This window comes from Oncorhynchus masou, chromosome 28, assembly GCF_036934945.1.
Source record: "Oncorhynchus masou masou isolate Uvic2021 chromosome 28, UVic_Omas_1.1, whole genome shotgun sequence".
NCBI lineage: Eukaryota > Metazoa > Chordata > Actinopteri > Salmoniformes > Salmonidae > Oncorhynchus > Oncorhynchus masou.
The window spans coordinates 67881386-67900875 of NC_088239.1; the positions used below are offsets into that span (position 1 = coordinate 67881386).

Here is a 19490-nt window from a genome sequence, read left to right on the forward strand (position 1 = left end):
TTATATTGATGCATGTTCTATGGGGTGCTAGATTAGGAACATGAGGCATGACAGCATTATGTTTCATTAAAGTGCTTCTCCATCTTTACACAGCAGCATGGCACCTCTGTGCGTTTGCCATACCTCCTCCACTAGTCTTTATCAGACAAGGTATCTGGGTCATGATTAAAAAGATAATAACTGTCACCCATGAGGTGTGCCTGTATCTTGTGTGTTTGAAAACAATTAAATAGGTGCAGGGAAATTAGTTTTTACAGCCATACACCCCTGAAGGAAATTCAGGTGAGTGTTTTTCTCAAAGACGGATTTGACCTTGGCAGCTCGGGTATTCGAACCAGCGACCTTTTGGTTAATGGACCAACACGCTAACTGCTAGGCTAACTGCAGCCCTAACAAATCATGTGCATGCGTCCGGGTGTGCGCGCGCTCGTGTGTGCACTGACTGGATCTGCAGCTGCTGACGTTGAGGAGGCCAGACTGTCTGCAGGGACAGAATCCCTCATTGGGAGCGTAGTCTGAGCCATTAGCGAACAGAGTCTTAGGAGCCACGTAACGATACAGAGGAATCCCCTCCATTATCCCCTCACGCTGGTACACCATCTCCAAAGATCTTTAGAGAGAGAGAGAGAGATACTGTATATATAAACTCAGCAAAAATATACGTCCTCTCACTGTAAACTGTGCTTATTTTCAGCAAACTTAACATGTGTAAATATTTGTATGAACATAAGATTCAACATACAAACTGAACAAGTTCCACAGACATGTGACTAACAGAAATGGAATAATGTGACCCTAAAAAAAGAGGGGGGGTCAAAAATCAAAAGTAACAGGCAGTATCTGGTGTGGCCACAAGATGCATTAAGTACTGCAGTGAATCTCCTCACGGACTGCACCAGATTTGCCAGTTCTTGCTGTGAGATGTTACCCCACTCTTCCACCAAGGCACCAGAAAGTTCCAGAAAATTCCTGGGAGGAATGTCCCTCACCCTCCGATCCAACAGGTCCCAGACGTGCTCAGTGGGATTGAGAGCCGGGCTCGTCGCTGGCCATGGCAGAACAAAGCCATACTGCTCGTTCTGTGTGTGGTGGCATTGTCATGCTGGAGGGTCATGTCAGGATGAACCTGCAGGAAGGGTACCACATGAGGGAGGAGGATGTCTTCCCTGTAACGCACAGCGTTGAGTTTGCCTGCAACGACAATAAGCTCAGTCCAATGATGCTGTGACACTGCCGCAGAGAATGATTGACCCTCCACCTCCAAATCGATCCCGCTCCAGAGTACAGGCATCAGTGGAACGCTCATTCCTTTGACGATAAACGCGAATCCGACCATTACCCCATGTGAGACAAAACCGCGACAGTGAAGAGCACTTTTTGCCAGTCCTGTCTGGTCCAGTGATGGTGGGTTTGTGCTCATAGGCGACATTGCCGGTGATGTGTGGACCTGCCTTACAACAGGCCTACAGGCCCTCAGTCCAGCCTCTCTCAGCCTATTGCGGACAGTCTGAGCACTGATGGAGGGATTGTGCCTTCCTGGTTTAACTTGGGCAGTTGTTGCCATCCTGTACCTGTCCCGCAGGTGTGATGTTTGAATGTACCGATCCTGTGCAGGTGTTGTTACACAGCTGTCCATCATGTCTCCCTGTAGCGCTGTCTTAGGTGTCTCACGGTACGGAGATTGCAATTTATTGCCCTGGCCACATCTGCAGTACTCATACCTTCTTGCAGCATGCCTAAGGCACGTTCACACAGATGAGCAGGGACCCTGGGCATCTTTCTTTTGGTGTTTTTCCAGAGTCAGTAGAAATGAAAACTTAGGACACTAAAGAGGCCTAACTGTGACCATAATTGCCTAGCGTCTGTAAGCTGTTAGTGTCTTAACGACCGTTCCACAGGTGCATGTTCATTAATTGTTTATGGGTCATTGAACAAGCATGGGAAAGTGTTTAAACCCTTTACAATGAAGATCTGTGAAGTTATTTGGATTTTTATGAATTATCTTTGAAAGACAGGGTTGTTTCTTTTTTTGCTGAGATATCTCAGATATATATCTATATCTATATGTGTATGTGTGTGTACCTGCAGGCGTCAGGACTGTAGAAAGGCAGTGTAGATTCTTTAGTCATGAAGGGAGGCCACATTTGTCCTGCTGTACCATTGATCATGTTACACTGAGGAGTCTTCCAATTGGTCAACTAGAGAAAGCGAGAGACTGAGTGTTATCATCCATTGAGCACTCTTCCTAGAGCAGGAAATTATTCAGGATTTCACTGCAGTCAAACTTTATTACTTTGGATTCATTTAATTATTTAGCAGGGATAGTCCACCCCATAACAGTTGCCATTGATTTCCATGGAGTCCTTCTACAAGAGGCCCAAATCAGTTTTCCTCCATGCTTTTTCTAACAGCCCCTCAGCCCCATCTGTAAAGGTGAAGGCACATGGCTGTGTGACCTCACCTTGGTCAGGCCATTCCATGAGTCCACTTTGTGAATCAGCCTGATGTCATCTTTGCCGGTGTGGATTGTGAACAAACCAGTGTTTGAGTTGTTGAACTGATGGAAGAAACAGACAGATAGTGAAGGGTGAAATATCAAAAACCAGACAACCAACCTAAACAGGTTGTAGATAGAACCTCATGGTATTTGCGTACTCTGTCACAGAAAAGTCCTAGGTGGCAAAGGTCCAGATGGATATTGTCATTAATCGCTGTCGTAACAAAGCCCCACCTCACAACCCATCCTAAACTGTTCACAGCCCTCATGTTGGTTGAGAGAAAATTTAGCATTTTTAAAAGCCAATTTCCTGCAATATGGCAGAGAGAGAACTTTGCAGTTAAACCAAATTGAATGTAATTCTCATGTCTGTGTGTTCTTATTAGCCAGCCTACTGGTTTTGCTACACTCGTTATGTCTAGTTGTCCTAGGCATAGCTAAGTGGTCTGTAATCAGACGTAATGTGTGCAATTAGGTGAGACGTCAGAATATGAGAACAGTGAACCCAACCTTGGTCCAGGGCCAGCTCAGTCTCACCTCCTGGGTCAGTCAGCCCAAGCAATTATTGTTTGTTCAGTTGATGCCAAAAATCAATGTATACAAAAGAAAACAAAAAACACATGCCTAAAGTAAAAAGAGGTAACATTGTCACAAAATGACCACTGGCAGGCCAAGAGGCTTCTGGCCATCCGTCTCACCGATTGCCGATCACCTTGATTACCCCGCACCTGTGTGCTTATCAAGGCTTCACCAGACTTCCTGGCAGACCACCTGCCCCGGTTACTGCTGCCCCCTGGGAATGGAGTAGAGGTTCGTCCAATTAATCGGAATGGCCGATTAATTAGGGCTGATTTCAAGTTCTCAGATAATCAATCTTGCAACCTTACGGTTAAACTAGTCCAACACTCTAACCACCTGCCTCACGAGGAGCCCGCCTGTTACGCGAATGCAGTAAGAAGCAAAGGTAAGTTGCTAGCTAGCATTAAACTTAATCATAATCAATAGCTATAACTACACATGGTTGATGATATTACTAGTTTATCTAGTGTGTCAAGCGTTGCATATAATTGATGCAGTGCGCATTCGTGAAAAAGGACTGCCGTTGCTCCAACGTGTACCTAACCATAAACACCAATGCCTTTCTTAAAATCAATATACAGAAGTATATATTTTTAAACCTGCATATTTAGCTAAAAGAAATCCAGGTTCGCAGGCAATATTAACCAGGTGAATTTGTGTCCCTTCTCTTGCATTCATTGCACGCAGAGTATATGCAACAGTTTGGGCCGCCTGGCTCATTGCAAACTAATTTTCCAGAATTTTACTTAATTATGACATAACATTGAAGATTGCGCAATGTAACAGGAATATTTAGACTGCTGGATGCCACCCCTTAGATAAAATACGGAACCGTTCCGTATTTCACTGAAATAATAAACGTCTTGTTTGAGATGATAGTTTCCGGATTCGACCATATTAATGACCTAAGGCTCGCATTTCTATGTGTTATGTTATAATTAAGTCTATGATTTGATAGAGCAGTCTGACTGAGCGATTGGTAGGCAGCAGCAGGCTCGTAAGCATTCATTCAAACAGCACTTTCGTGCGTTTTGCCAGCAGCTCTGCGGTTTGACTTCAAGCCTATCAACTCCCGAGATTAGGCTGGTGTAACCGATGTGAAATGGCTAGCTAGTTAGCGGGGTGCGCCACTAATAACGTTTCAAATGTCACTCGCTCTGAGACTTGGAGTGGTTGTTCCCCTTGCTCTGCATGGGTAACGCTGCTTCGAGGGTGGCTGTTGTCGATGTGTTCTTGGTTCGAGCCCAGGTAGGAGCGAGGAGAGGTACGGAAGCTATACTGTTACACTGGCAATACTAAAGTGCCTATAAGAACATCCAATAGGCAAAGGTATATGAAATACAAATGGTATAGAGAGAAAGTCCTATAATTCCTATAATAGCTGCAACCTAAAACTTCTTACCTGGAAATATTGAAGACTCCTGTTAAAAGGAACCACCAGCTTTGATATGTTCTCATGTTCTGAGCAAGGAACTTAAACGTTAGCTTTCTTACATGGCACATATTGCACTTTCACTTTCTTCTCCAACACTTTGTTTTTGCATTATTTAAACCAAATTGAACATGTTTCATTATTTATTTGAGGCTAAATTGATTTTATTGATGTATTATATTTTAACTTAAGTGTTCATTCAGTATTGTTGTAATTGTCAATTTTACAAATACAAATGTAATAAAAAAATATATATATATTTTTTTTATTACTCATTTTTTATTATTATTTTTTTTTTAATATAAATGCATTTATTTTTAAATTTAAATTTTTTTTTTTTAAATAAAGCCGATTAATCGGTATCGGCCTTTTGGTCCTCCAATAAATCGGTATCAGCGTTAAATCATAACCGGTCGACCTCTAGAATGGAGTGTGGAAGTGGTAATGTCGTGTCCACCCATGTGGCAACCCTAAATTAACACCCATATCATAACAATAAAAAATGGGGGCACTCTGGGGGTTGAGGCCCCTGGGCACATACTCTGGCCATGATAACTGGTTAGCCTAACTTACCTACCTGGCTAACGTTGGCTTGTTGATCAACTGGAAATGTCTAACAGGTTTTCAATAGCTCTTTAAGGTCAGTCAGTGAATGACATAATAGGAAAAAAATAAAAAAAATCACCCACGCACCTCCCTCCCATCTAAAATGGCTTGCTCTCCTCCACCCTCTCGCTCACCCACTCACCTCAGCAAAAAGGCCAAACTTGCCAGTGGAGGGCAGCATCCCAGGGAGCCATTTATTGAGGAAGTCCACCAGCTTGCTGTCGTAGCCCCACATCAGCTTTCCTACAGACTTGGTGAGGAAAGGTCCCTCCTTAAAGGTCTTAAAGGTGGTGCTGATCATCAGACGCACTGCGAACGGCAAGTTCTCCATCATCACTGCTGCACCCTGGGAGACAGAGGTGGTGGTAGAGATGAGAGCAAAGACATAGAAGTCCAGTTTTAATAAGTGTGTGTGTGTGTGTGTGTGTGTACTCTGCAGTGCTGTCTTACCAACACCAGCATGTTGGGGATGGTGACCACATCCGACTCATTGCCCACTGACATGCTGGGCTCAAAGAAGTAGCTCCTGTATTCAAGATATGACACTGTGTGGTTTGGATGGAACGTGATGTTCTGCTTCTGAATGTGCTTCCTGAAAACACACAACCCAGGTCAACCTCAAACTGACCGTAGATGTAAATGGACAGAAACTTTACAGCTAGTAGAAGGTGTTTATGATTACTTTATAGATTGTTAAATAGTACGTTACAGTTGACTGAAGCTCTGAATGAATAGCTGATAGGGATAAGAGGGAAGCCTGGGGAAATTAGAGGAGAGTGAGCTTGCAGGGGAAAGCCTGTCAATACTTCCCCACTTGCTGATTGAGAGCATAAAAACCATGACTATGCACTCCCCCACTGAGCCCATTTTTCCCCAACTGACCTAATTGTTACACAATGGTCCACATGTACAGGCTCAGAGCCACAGAATGTTGAACCCCAAAAACTGGAAACCATATGCCCCGAAGTCAACCTCCAGAACACACAAACTAAGCACTAGCCATCTAACCCAGAATGACCCCCCCCCCATACACACACTTCCCCCGACTCCTCATTGTGAGTTGCGAATTGACACACATACACACATAGTGTTCTATGTACAGGCTAAGAGCCAGTTTGACCCAGAGGAGCCAGAGTGTACATTGCCTTTAGTCTAGCACTTTAGAAGTGATTACATAGGTTTCAGCTAACGACCGCTCCCTCAGATGGTTAAGGTTCCAGGGACCGCGGCTGGACCAGGAGTTCTCGTTCCTGGAGGACTCCCACTGCCAGTCGTTACATACTGTTCTTCCAGCACACAGGATTGAATTAACCAAGCATTTGCCCCCTTTCTGATTCTCTATTTTTGCTTACTTTTGATACCGAATGTTATCTGATCTTCAACCAAAACATTAGATAAGTTTACAAATAACAAAAAGTATACTTTAACTTATTTAACTAACAGTTATGCAACACCCAATTCCCCTGTGTGAAAAAGTAATTGCCCAATTACATGTGTGGGTTTTCAAGAATGAACTGCTCATTTCAAGACCTGCCACATCGCAATTGGGATTAGGTCTGGACATTCCAAAACTTCAAATCTGTTGATTTTTAACCATTTTGATGAAGACTTGATTGGGTGTTTTGGATCATTGTCTTGCTGCATGACCCAGCTGCACTTCAGCTCACAGACGGTTGGCCTGACATCCTGCTATAGAAATCTCTGATACAGAGCAGAATTCAAGGTTGCTTTAATTAAGGTAATTCGTCCAGGTCCTGAGGCAGCAAAACATCCCCAAACCGTCACACTACAACCACCATGCTTGACTGTTGGTATGAGGTTCTTACTGTGGAATGCAGCGTTTTGTTTTCACCAATCATAAATGGGACACATTTCATTCAAAAAGGTTTACTTAAGTTTGCCAGAAAGCACCTGGAAGATCATCAAGACTCTTGGAAGAATGTTCTACGGACAGAATGTTCTATGGACAGTCAAAAGTCTAACTTTTTGGACGACATGGGTCCCATTATGCAAACATTGCTGAAAAGCAACAAATTTGAAGTCCAGACCTAATCCCAATGAAGCTGTTGTGGCAGGACTTGAAATGAGCAGTTCATGTTTGAAAACCCACAAATGTGGCTGAGTTCGAGCAGTTCTACATGGAAGAGTGGGCCAAAATTCCTCCACAGCAACATGAGACTCATCAACGACTACAGGAAGAGTTGTTGGATTCATTGCAACTTAAGGTGGCACAACCAGTTGAGTGTAAGGGAGCAATTACTTTTTACGCACAGGGCCATTGGTGTTGCATAACTTTGTTTATGAAATATGTAATTGTGTTATTTCTTAACTCTGGTTCCTTTTATCTAATATTAGGGTTTGGTTGAAGATCTGATAATTCAGTATCCAAAATGTGGCTAAAGTAAAGATAATCAGAAAGGGGGCAAATACTTCCACATCACTGTAGGTCTAAAAAGCAGCCCTTCCTCCCTCCCATCAGCACAACAGTACTGGTTCATTACTGTTTGGCTTATTAACTATCGAGGGGATTCCACTGAGACTGCCTCCAATTAGCTTACAGAGACAAAAACAGGAGATGACTTGAGAGAAGTTGTTGGAGTATAAAGAGAAGGGGAGGAAAGGTAGAGAGAAAGAAGACTTACGTTTGAAAACGTAACCATCTACAGTCTCTGTTATTGGGTGAAAGAGGCCAGATCAATAAGGGGTTCAGGGTATACGATAGACAGGGGTGACAGAAGCTAAGAGACAGAAAGGCTGGTTGACATTTATTAAAGACCATGTATGCTTGATCAGGAAATGTGGGTGGAGGCTCCGTACGGAGGGTGACGCAATTGTGGCGCCTTCAGAAGGCTCGCGGGGGTCAAATCAAGCTCTATACCACATCGCTTTGCACCTCCGAAGTTTTATAACAATGCAGAAGGCTCTGTATAGCTCCGTATTGACATGAGTGGTTGACGGTAGTTGAGGGCGGTACATCCTGTACAAACAAACTCACTACCTTGACAACAGCTCTGCGAAGCACAAGAGGTATGAATGCCCTTGACTTCTGCGGAGGCCACATCACAGTAAATGCTGTATGGCCAATACAGAGACCGGATTGACCATAATTTAAAAAATATATATATTTTTTTTTTATTGGGATGAGTCTTGTCCTTGAGGCAGAACTGAGGAATTGCCACTAGATGGGCCAGCTACAAAGTCAAAATAGGCCATATTGTAAAAATGTAAAGGTTAGGCATTAGGGTTAGCAGTGTAGTTCAGGTTAAAATACGATTATATGACTTTGTTGGCTGTGCCAGCTAGTGACCATTCTGCAGAGCTGCCTCCAGAGCAAGATTCATGACAACAAAAAACTGCAAGAGACAGTGAGAGAAAGCAAGAGGGAGGAGAGGCAGGAGAGTGGGAAGAGGGAGACCATGAAATACGGATCGAGTCTACGCCATCATCCCATTACACTAGGAAAAGCAAGTGCACTCCTCCTCATCCCTCGCTCCTTGGGTGAAAGGATGAGAAGAATGCTATGCATTTGGCCCCACAGGGCTCCAAGTCCCACAGCTGACACTAAACTACAGCCATGAACCTTCAATTGAGTGACAGGGGAAGAAATGTTCATGCTCTTCATTGTAATCAGAGGGCTGATATAAATACTATGCATGCCAATCTCTCTTGGCTATGAGTTGAGGAGACTGACAGCATCACTTTTTGAAAGAAACATTAACGTGTTGAAAATCCCAAATTGTTTGCATAGTCAACTTACACACAGCTCTGACACACTTACCCCACCACATGCCGCCAGGTGTATTTTCACAGTCCCCAAATCCAGAACAAATTCAAGAAAGCGTAAGGTATTATATAGAGCCATTAATGCATGGAACTCTGTTGCATCTCATATTGCTCAAATAACAAACCTAGTTAAAAAAAAGACTACACAGCAACACATCACAGCACAACGCCTCTCCTCTATTTGACCTAGTTTGTGTGTATGTATTGATATGTAGGATACGTGTGCCTTTAAAGAAAAGGGATGTAGTTCTGTCCATGAGCTGTTCTTGACTATTAATGTTCTGTATTATTCATATGTTTTATATTTTGTGTGGACCCCAGGAAGAGTAGCTGCTGCTTTTGCAACAGCTAATGGGGATACTAATAAAATAAATTCCAGATGCATGAAATGGCTCTTCAGCAGAGGAAGCACAAGACTATCCTCCTGGCAGATAACAGCCGATTCAAAAAAGGGGTGAGGTGCTTTCTTGGAGAAAAGCACGCACACATTTAAAAACAATGCTCCTTATCCTTTTACTTATAAAATGTATTGCACAACTAGCTAATTTTGTTTCTAACTTTAGTTATTTTGGGATTCCACCCATGTACAGGGCATTCGGAAAGTATTCAGAACCCTCGACTTTCCACATTTTGTTAGCCTTATTCTAAAATAGTTTTTCCACCTCAATCTGCAAACACATGACAACGCAAATACAGGTTGACATTTTTGCAAATGTATATAAAAACAAGAAATATCTACAAACGTATTCAGATCCTTTACTCAGTACTTTGTTGAAGAACCTTTGTCAGCGATCACAGATAGTCTTCTTCGGTATGACACTACAAGCATGGCACACCTGTATTTGGGGAATTTCTCCCATTCTTCTCTGCAGATCCTCTTAAGCTCCGTCATGTTGGATGGGGAGTGTCGCTGCACAGCTATCCTCAGGTCTCTCCAGAGACATTCGATTGGGGTCCGGGCTCTGGCTGGGCCACACAAGGGCATTCAGAGACCTGTACCGAAGCCACTCCTGCATGGTTTTGGCTGTGTGCTTAATGTTGTTGTCCTGTTAGAAGGTGAATCTTCACCCCAGTCTGAGGTCCTGAGCACTCTGGAGCAGGTTTTCATCAAGGACCTCTGCTCCATTTATCTTTCCCTTGATCCTGACTAGTCTTCACAGTCCCAGCCACTGAAAAACATCCCCACAGCATGATGCTGCCACCACGCTTCACCGCAGGGATGGTAACATGTTTCCTCCAGACATGACACTTGGCATTCAGGCCAGAGAGTTCAATCTTGGTTTCATCAGACCAGAGAATCTTGTTTCTCATGGTCAGAGTCCTTTAGGTGCCTCTTGGCAAACTCCAAGCGGGCTGTTGTGTGCCTTTTACTGAGGAGTGGCTTCCGTCTGGCCACTACCATAAAGGCCTGATTGGTGGAGTGGTGAAGAGATGATTGTCCTTCTGAAAGGTTCTCCATAGAGAAATTCTGGAGCTCTGTCACAGTCACCTCCCTGACCAAGGCCCTTCTCCCCATTGCTCAGTTTGGCCGAGCGGCCAGCTCTAGGAAGAGTCTTGGTGGTACCAAATTTCTTCCATTTAAGAAATGGAGGCCACTGTGTTCTTGGGGACCTTCAGTGCTGCAGATTTTTTTTGGGTACCCTTCCCCAGATCTGTGCCGACGATCCTTTCTCGGAGCTCTACGGACAATTCCTTCAACCTCATGGCTTGGTTTTTGTTCTGACATGCATGGTCAATTGTGGGACCTCAAAGACAGGAATGTGCCTTTACAAATCATGCCCAAACAATTTAAATTTACCCCAGGTGGACTCCAAGTTGTAGAAAGACCAAGGATGATCATTGGAAATAGGATATTGCCTGAGCTCAATTTGAGTCTCATAGCAAAAGGCCAGAATTATGTAAATTAATATTTTTAAAGTTGGTGTTAATTTCTAAACTGTTTTCGCTACATCTGAATACTTTGCCTCAACGCGTGATTGAGAAGTAGACTAATTTCATACAAAACGCATTTGTTTCCACATTTCCTTGCCTCGATTACTTTTGACATTTTAGAAAAGCAGGCAAGGCGGCGGCAAGAGGCGAGTAAAACCAATCAAGACCCTCCAGTGTCAGGAGCACCAATGTTCCCCCTCCTAAAAAAAGGGACAAGGCTATCACTCACTCTACCCCTCCGCTCATCCCTTCCTCTAAACTTGTGTCCTTCTCGCAGAGAGAAGAACATACATGTTAAATGCCGTGACCGGTAACAGGAAGAAATTGTCAAGCAGAGGGCATGTCACCAGTAAGTAAAAACAGAAGAAGCATTTGACTGATGTCAATACTTCAGCCAAGAAAAACAACCCTCCTAGGTGCGCCCCGCCCCGTATCTTGGATATAGAGATGGATACGTTGCACAGATCAGTCAGCAAAATGTTTTAACCATGCAGTAATCACATATAGAGAGCAAGGCTAGGATTCCATCGACAGGACACTGCATCCTGACAGAAATACAGTAAGTTGTTTTGGTTTTGTTATGGGTCACATGTATATTGCAGATGCTTTTGTTGGATCCGAAAATTACTGTGTGCAGAACGTACAGTAAAGCTGCCAGAGCTGTTCTTTATCATTTTTGATCGCCTTGTGCCGGTGGTTTCCCCTACCTGTTAAAGACTGTGCTAATGTCTCCAGTCATAATTAAGTAGAATTATATTTTCCTGTGATACCCCCTATAGCCTACCTACTCTAAGCCACTCTCCTCACTGCATTGAACAGTATTTTGCGTGAACAGTAATTGAGTTATATTGTTAGCCTAAATATCCAATCACATTAGCAGGCCATTCTAATCGACCTGGCCCGGGTATCCTGGAAGGATATTGACCTCATCCCGTCAGTGGAGGATGCCTGGTCATTCTTTAAATGTGCCTTCCTCACCATCTTAAGTAAGTATGCCCCATACAAAAAAAGAACCAGGAAGAGATATAGCCCTTGGTTCTCTCCAGACCTGACTGCCCTTGACCAGCACAAAAACATCCTGTGGCGTTCTTAGCATCGAATAGCCCCGTGATATGCAACTTTTCAGAGAAGTTAGGAACCAATATACACAGGCAGTTAGGAAAGCTAAGGCTATTTTTTTCAAGCAGAAATTTGCATCCTGTAGTACAAACTCAAAAAGGTTCTGGGACACTAAACTCGATGGAGAATAAAAGCGCCTCCTCCCAGCTGCCCACTGCTCTGAGGCTAGGAAACACTGTCACAACCAATAAATCTACTATAATTGAGAATTTCAATAAGCACTTCTCTACAGCTGGTCATGCTTTCCACCTGGCTACCCTTACCCCGGTCAACAGCCCTGCACTCGCCAGAGCAACTCGCCCAAGCCTCCCCATTTCTCCTTCACCCAAATCCAGATAGCTGATGTTCTGAAAGAGCTGCAAAATCTGGACCCCACAAAAAAGCCGGGGTAGACAATCTGGACCCTTTCTTTCTAATATTATCTGCCGAAATTGTTGCAACCCCCCATCAGTAGCCTGTTCAATCTCTTTCGTATCGTCTGAGATCGCCAAAGTTTGGAAAGCTGCCGTGGTCATGCCCCTCTTCAAAAGGGGGACACTCTAGACAAACTGTTACAGACCTATATATATCCTACCCTGCCTTTCTAAGATCTTTGAAAGCCAAGTTAACAGACTACCGACCATTTCGAATCCAACCGTACCTTCTCCGCTATGCAATCTGGTTTCAGAGCTGGTCATGGGTGCACCTCAGCCACAATCAAGGTTCTAAACGATATCATAACCGCCATCGATAAGAGACATTACTGTGCAGCCGTATTCATCGTCAAGGCTTTCGACTGTCACTCACCACATTCTTATTGGCAGACTCGACAGCCTTGGTTTCTCAAATGATTGCCTCGCCTGGTTCACCAACTACTTCTCTGATAGAGTTCAGTGTGTCAAATCGGAGGGCCTGTTGTGCGGACCTCTGGCAGTCTAAGGGTGTGCCACAGGGTTCAATTCTCGGGCCGACTCTTCTCTGTATACGTCAATGATGTCGCTCTTGCTGCTGGTGATTCTCTGATCCATCTCTAAGCAGACGACACCATTCTGTATACTTCTGGCCCTTCTTTGGATACTTAGCTAACCTCCAGACGAGCTTCAATGCTACACAACTTTCTTCCCGTGGCCTCCAAATGCTCTTAAATGCAAGTAAAACTAAATGCATGCTCTTCAACCGATCACTGCCCACCCAGCATCATTACTCTGGGCAGTTCTGACTTAGAATAAGTCGACAACTACAAATACCTAGGGTTCTGGCTAGACTGTAAACCTCCTTCCAGACTCACATTAAGCATCTCCAATCCAAAAGTAAATCTAGAATCGGCTTCCTATTTCACAACAAAGCATCCTTCACTCATGCTGCCAAACATACCCTCGTAAAACTGACCATCCCACCGATCCTCGACTTCGGTGATGTCATTTATAAAATAGCCTCACTCATATCACCCTCACTAACTTTAAGCACCAGCTGTCAGAGGAGCTCACAGATCACTGCACATAGCCCATCTCTCAACAGCCCATCCAACTACCTCATCTAAATTCTGAATTTATTTATGCATCTTGAGCTATATTGTAATTACTTCACCACCATGACCTATTTATTGCCTTACCTACCTTATCTTACCTCATTTGCACTCACTGTTTATAGATTCTCTTTTTTCGACTGTATGTTTCTTTATTCCATGTGTAACTCTGTTGCTGTATGTGTCGAAATGCTGTGCTTTATCTTGGCCAGGTTGCAGTTGTAAATAAGAACTTGTTCTCAACTTGCCTACCTGGTTAAATAAAGGTGGGGGAAAAAAAGAGGGATAGTAGGCCATCTTACAGAAGTCTGCAAATGCAAGGATGCATGGAATGCTTTATTATAAAGGTGGTGAGAATTAACTTCCCCAAACCTGAAACCCACACACAGCCTGTTAGAATAACTGTCAACATTTACTTTTCCTCAGCCAACAGGAGTAGTAATAAAAGAAAAATCAATAGCCTACGTCGATCTACTATCCCCCATAGCACAAAAGATCACCTATTTTATTGGTCAACTTGTTGTTCTGTGTGAGAAAGAAATAGCCTATCCCAACACACTCTGGGACAGTTGTGGAATGATTGCTCCAAAATTCATATAACCAGTAGGCTTAGGCTACATCCCCAAAAGGTTTAAAAGCAAAAGCATGCAACAGATCGTTCAGATTAAGATGTTGATCAACTTATTTCTTCACATTCTCATCCACCATGGGAAACAGGTAGGCCTAAGGGTAAGAGATGTGGTCAGGGTTGAAGGGCTCTCTGTTCTGCCATAGGTCAGGGGTCACGGTTTAGAGCCCTCCGTCCCACCATATGTCAGTGTTAAGGGTTATAGAGAGCTGGGGTAAGATGTCAGGTGTGAAGGCCTACCTGTATACATAGGGTCCCCTCTGCTCCACCATGGGTTTCTCTCCAGCCAGGACTTCAGTAGGGTTCAGGACATTGAAGAAATAGACAGTCATGAAGAAGGGGACAGGGACATCCTTCCACATGGTGTAGGACATCTCATTCTTAGGGTCTATCACTAAGTTCTGAGGAGAAGACAATGACTTAACTACCATACAAAACAACATATGTACACATGAATATACATAGCGTTCAATATGACAGCTCATTCTATGCTCTGTGGGAGGGGCTCACTGACAGAAGCCCATATTAACTGTGTGACCCATGTGGGAATCAAACACCTTCAAAATAGTGGATTCGGATATTTGAGCCACACCAGTTGCTGACAGGTGTACAAAATAGAGCACACTACCATGCAATCTGAATATAGAAAACATTGGCAATAGAATGTCTTTACTGAAGAGCTCAATGACTTTCAATGTGGGACTGTCATAGGAAGCCACCTCTCCAACAAGTCAGTTCGTCAAATTTCTGCTCCGCTAGAGCTGCCCAGGTCAAATGTAAGTGTTATTGTCAAGTGGAAACATCTATGAGCAACAACGGCTCAGCCGTGAAGCAGTAGGCCAAACAAGCTCATAGAATGGGACTGCCGAGTGCTGTTGCGCGTAAAAATTCTGTCCTCGGTTGCAACACTCACTACAGAGTTACAAACTGCCTCTTGAAGCAACGTCAGCACATTAACTGTTCATCAGGAGCTTAATGAAATGGGTTTCCATGGCCAAGCAGCCACACACAAGCCGAAGAGCACCATGCGCAATGGCAAGCATCGGCTAGAGTGATGTAAAGCTCTAAGCCATTGGACTCCGGAGCAGTAGAAACGCGTTCTCTCGAGTGACTAATCACACTTCACCATCTGGCAATACGGACGAACGAATTTGGGTTAGGCAGATGCCAGGAGAATGCTACCTGCCTCATGCATAGGCATGGTTCAGGCTAGGCCCCTTAGGTCCAGTGAAGGGAAAACAATGCTACAGCATACAATGACATTTTAGACAATTCTGGAATGGAATGAGATGTTTGGCTAGTTCCTTCGTGATTATATACCTTCTTACAATATTGTGCATACTATTTAGCTTTACGTTTCTGCTTGTTAAAACTAAGAGAAGATATAACCTATTTGATACCAACGTGCACAGATTTCATTTTAATCATTAAAATATCAAATCAAGGAACGCTAAATTTTGTTCCAGCTCAATAATAAAATGTGAATATTTTTTTTTAAATCTCCCTCAAAACCAAATGAACAATTAAACTCAATTTGTAGTAAAATTGTTAAATTGATATCGTTGTAAATTGCTGTAAATGGCTACTGTTTTTAATTGCATTGAGTTTGTGATGTATCAGTCAGTCTTGCTCGACTTTTTTTGTTTTGTTACATGTATGTAATGTCTCCGGCTGGATCAACCTAATTTTAATAACTAATTAAATCAATCACCAATATGTAGGTCAGGTTCATTATAGGCACTTCGCTATACGTTAGTCGTGACTGACCAGGAGAAATATTAACGGCGTTGCGTTAGAGGTTTTTAAATGATTAAAAACATATAGGTAAAAACAATATTTTAATTGAATCTCCACTTACCTTGACTATTTGGTTGTCGATAATGATTGGTCCAACGAAAACTATAACTGTTCCAAAAACTACCGTCAGAGTGCCAACGACTAAAAGTCCGAATGCTAGCTTAGATTTATTCATAGCTATAGACACAGTTTAATTTGGCACCAATAAAAATGTACTAAATCAAGCTATAGCTAGATAAAAACAAATGCATGTAGGCTGTCGGCTATAGCCAAGTCGTTCAGTGGCTTTTGTTTGGAACGCTGTCTGTTTTATTGCAGCTCTAGACAAGATTCAAAAATATGGAGTGTCAACCAATATACACCTACACCTTAACTGAATGGCAAGTGTTGAAGTTCCTTGCCACTCTCCAGAATATGATTTGAAAGTCCAAAGAAATTTAGATAATGCCGGTCTTAAAGTTAAGTGACGGCTCTCAGAGTGGAACCGGTGTGTTTATATCGTTCAAGCCACGCCTCCCGACACGCTGGAGATGGTGTGTGTGTGTTTAATTACCGTAGCAGAGAAACGCATTTAATTTATAAATCACAACATTTAACGCAAAATCACATTTTAAGACCTAATTGTATAAGAACTAAGCAAATGAGGCCCCAGGTCAGAAAATGAAGATAAAACCCAACATATTAATCTGTCACATTTTCTGTTGCAGTTGTGAATTATGAGACAGACAGACAAAGACAGGCAGAGGACAGACAGATGAACAAGGACAACACCACGTGTAAATTGTTGTGAAATGCTCTGGACCAAAAGAGACCAGTGGAAGGGTATAAATCTGTGAAGGTTATCTTATTGGGGCAGCAGGTAGCCTAGTTATTAGAGTGTTGGGCCAGTGGTTACTGGATTGAATCCCTGACCTGACAAAGTAAAAATATATCGTTCTTCCCCTGAGCAAGGCATTTAACCCACTGTTCCCCTGTGCCATGGATGTCATTAAGGCAAAATGCAGAACACACATTTCAGTTGTACATCTGACTACTTTCCCTAAATTGATTCAAATGGACCCTCAAGGCAATTTATTTGACCTACACACCACATTTTAAATTATAAAAAGGGATTATTTAGAAGTTTAGGACTCTCTCTGTGTCCCCGCTGGGAAAGCTAATGAGGGTTGAAGGGGCAGGGGTGGAATTGGTGAGAAATACATATGCACAAAAGCTTATTTCTCAAATTGTCTGCATACTGTACATTTGTTTACATCCCTGTTAGTGAGCATTTCTCCTTTGCCAAGATAATCCATCCAACTGACAAGAAGCTGCATAAACATGATCATTACACAGGTGCACCTTGTGCCGGGGACAATAAAAGGCCCCTCTAAAATGTGCAGTTTTGTCACACAACACAATGCCACAGATGTCTGAAGTTTTGAAGGGAGCGTGCAATTGGTATGCTGACTGCAGTAATGTCCAGCTGTTGCCAGATAATTGAATGTTCATTTCTCTACCATAAACTGCTTCCAATCTAATTTTAGAGAATTTAGCATGGTATGGGTTATGGTATGGTCAGACATGAGCTATGGCCAATGGACACAATTGCATTCTAGCAATGGCAATTTGAATGCACAGAGATACCGTGACGAGATCCTGGGGCCCATTGTCGTGACATTCATCCACCGCCATCACCTTGTGTTTCAGCATGATAATGCACGGCCCCATGTCGCAAGGATCTATACACAATTCCTGGAAGCTGATAATGTTCCAGTTCTTCCATGACCTGCACACTCACCAGACATGACACCCATTGTGCATGTTTGGGAGGCCCTGGATCAACATGTATGACAGTCATTTCCAGTTCCTGCCAATATCCACACAACCACAACCATTGAAGAGGAGTCGGACAATGTGAGGTAAATGGTGGGCATACCAGATACTGACTGGTTTTCTGATCCACGCTCCTACCTTTTTTAAAGGTATCTGTGACCAACAGATGCCTATCTCTATTCCCAGTCAGGTGATACATTACAGAGACTGCATCTACACAGGCATCCCAATTCTGATATTTTGCCCAAATATTGTAGAAAGAGCTGATCTGATTGTTCAAAAAAACAATAAATGGAAAAAGCTCAGAATTGGGCTTCCTGTATAAACACAGCCAGAATGTGATTGAGTGTGTGCAACAGCATATAGGCTCTAAGCTTGAAACCCAGTTTTATACCCACCTCCAGGTAATATGATTCACAGCAACATCTGACATTTCAACAGTTTTAACCAACCTAAACTCATATTCTCCATCTGTAGAGCATGACAAAAGAAAGTTCATACTGGTCTATAAACCTTTTTTTTAGTTCATTTATTCTCACCCAAGGTGGAAGGTAGGCCTAGTGGCCTATACTAGAAATGACCAATAAAAAAGGTAAACCCTTCTAATCACAAAGGCACTCAAACACCTTCAACAGATGCTAAACAGGAGGGTGTGTCCTTTTCCAATATCAACATGGTTTGAAAAGAACTCACCTGTTAGTGGGTGAGCATAATATCATCTGAATGCCATTGTTTAAAAAAATACCTGCATGGGTGAGATTTTTAATATAATAATTTCCATAATTTGGGTTTCTAAAACTCCTGGCTTGAACTGACTGTTTTTTAAAGATCTTGACCTCAGACCTGAACTGATTTTGGGCCTCTTAATTAATCTCATGATGACCTCATGTCAGTCTGAATTTCAACGTATCTGAACTCATGTGTCTATCTGATGACAGAGAGGGGACCAGGCTTGACCACGTGTGGACTTCCTAAACATCCTGCATGTCACCAGGCGTCAGTGTCTACATCCCTCCTGACACAAGACAGATCCCTCGCACCATCCCTCTGTCTCAGAGGGTAGGTTGTCTTTTGTCATACAAATCATCAGTCATTTGGCTGTTTTGAAACATTTCTGTGTTATATCTGCTCCATTTAATTAAACCCTCATTGCAGTAGACTCCAATTTGTGCAGAAACATTTTTTCCAATAGGGTCAAATAAGATGTTCAAATGGTTTTGGGATTTGGGGAACTGTTAAAAACTCCTTCTACCTCTACCAAACTTTCCTCACAGGTAAAGATGCTTTCAGTTTCCTCTGAATGTTCGAGATTTCCGTAATTTAAAAAGGTTACAGCCTCCTAACCTGGGAGGAGGCCATTACCACGTCCTAATGAATCTAACAAGGAACTTGTTTGACCTTCCCATATTTAACACCTTTTATATATAATTTAAACAATTCTGTCAACATATTAACACCTTAAGATAACAAAAAGGAAATTGTCCTTCCTAATGTCCACATCCTTCAAAACTAGTTGACCTGTTAGCAGGTGTTAAACACCTGACAGGCATTGTTTTGTTAATAGTTACAAACACCACAGCGTAATGGATTTATGGCAGAGGTAGATAAGATAACTAACATCAAGCTTGACTAGAGTAGAGAGGTATTCTCTTCCTCCTTTATCTCATCCCCGGTCTTCTTCATCCACCACTTCCATAAGTCTCACCCTGCCATATCCAGTCTACGTCCCAAATGGCACCCTATTCCCTACTTAGTGCACTACTTCTGAGCCCTGTGTCAAAAGTAGTGCACTAAATAG

At 42.8% G+C, this 19490-nt stretch overlaps 1 protein-coding gene across 4 annotated transcripts in view; it reads right to left on the reverse strand.

Moving 5' to 3' along the window:
* LOC135518144 (scavenger receptor class B member 1-like) overlaps positions 1-16330 on the reverse strand; it is a 32240-nt gene extending 15910 nt beyond the window's left edge. For all 4 annotated transcript variants that reach the window (XM_064943062.1, XM_064943063.1, XM_064943061.1 and 1 more), the window contains exons 1-7: positions 15939-16330; positions 14321-14481; positions 5565-5706; positions 5257-5460; positions 2462-2557; positions 2083-2198; positions 444-610 (exon numbers count right to left, since the gene is read on the reverse strand). In XM_064943062.1, the coding sequence (XP_064799134.1) occupies positions 444-610; positions 2083-2198; positions 2462-2557; positions 5257-5460; positions 5565-5706; positions 14321-14481; positions 15939-16052 (1000 nt within the window). In that variant the 5' untranslated portion in view covers positions 16053-16330. The remainder of the gene's footprint in view (positions 1-443; positions 611-2082; positions 2199-2461; positions 2558-5256; positions 5461-5564; positions 5707-14320; positions 14482-15938) is intronic.
* Positions 16331-19490: the final 3160 nt, after the last annotated feature.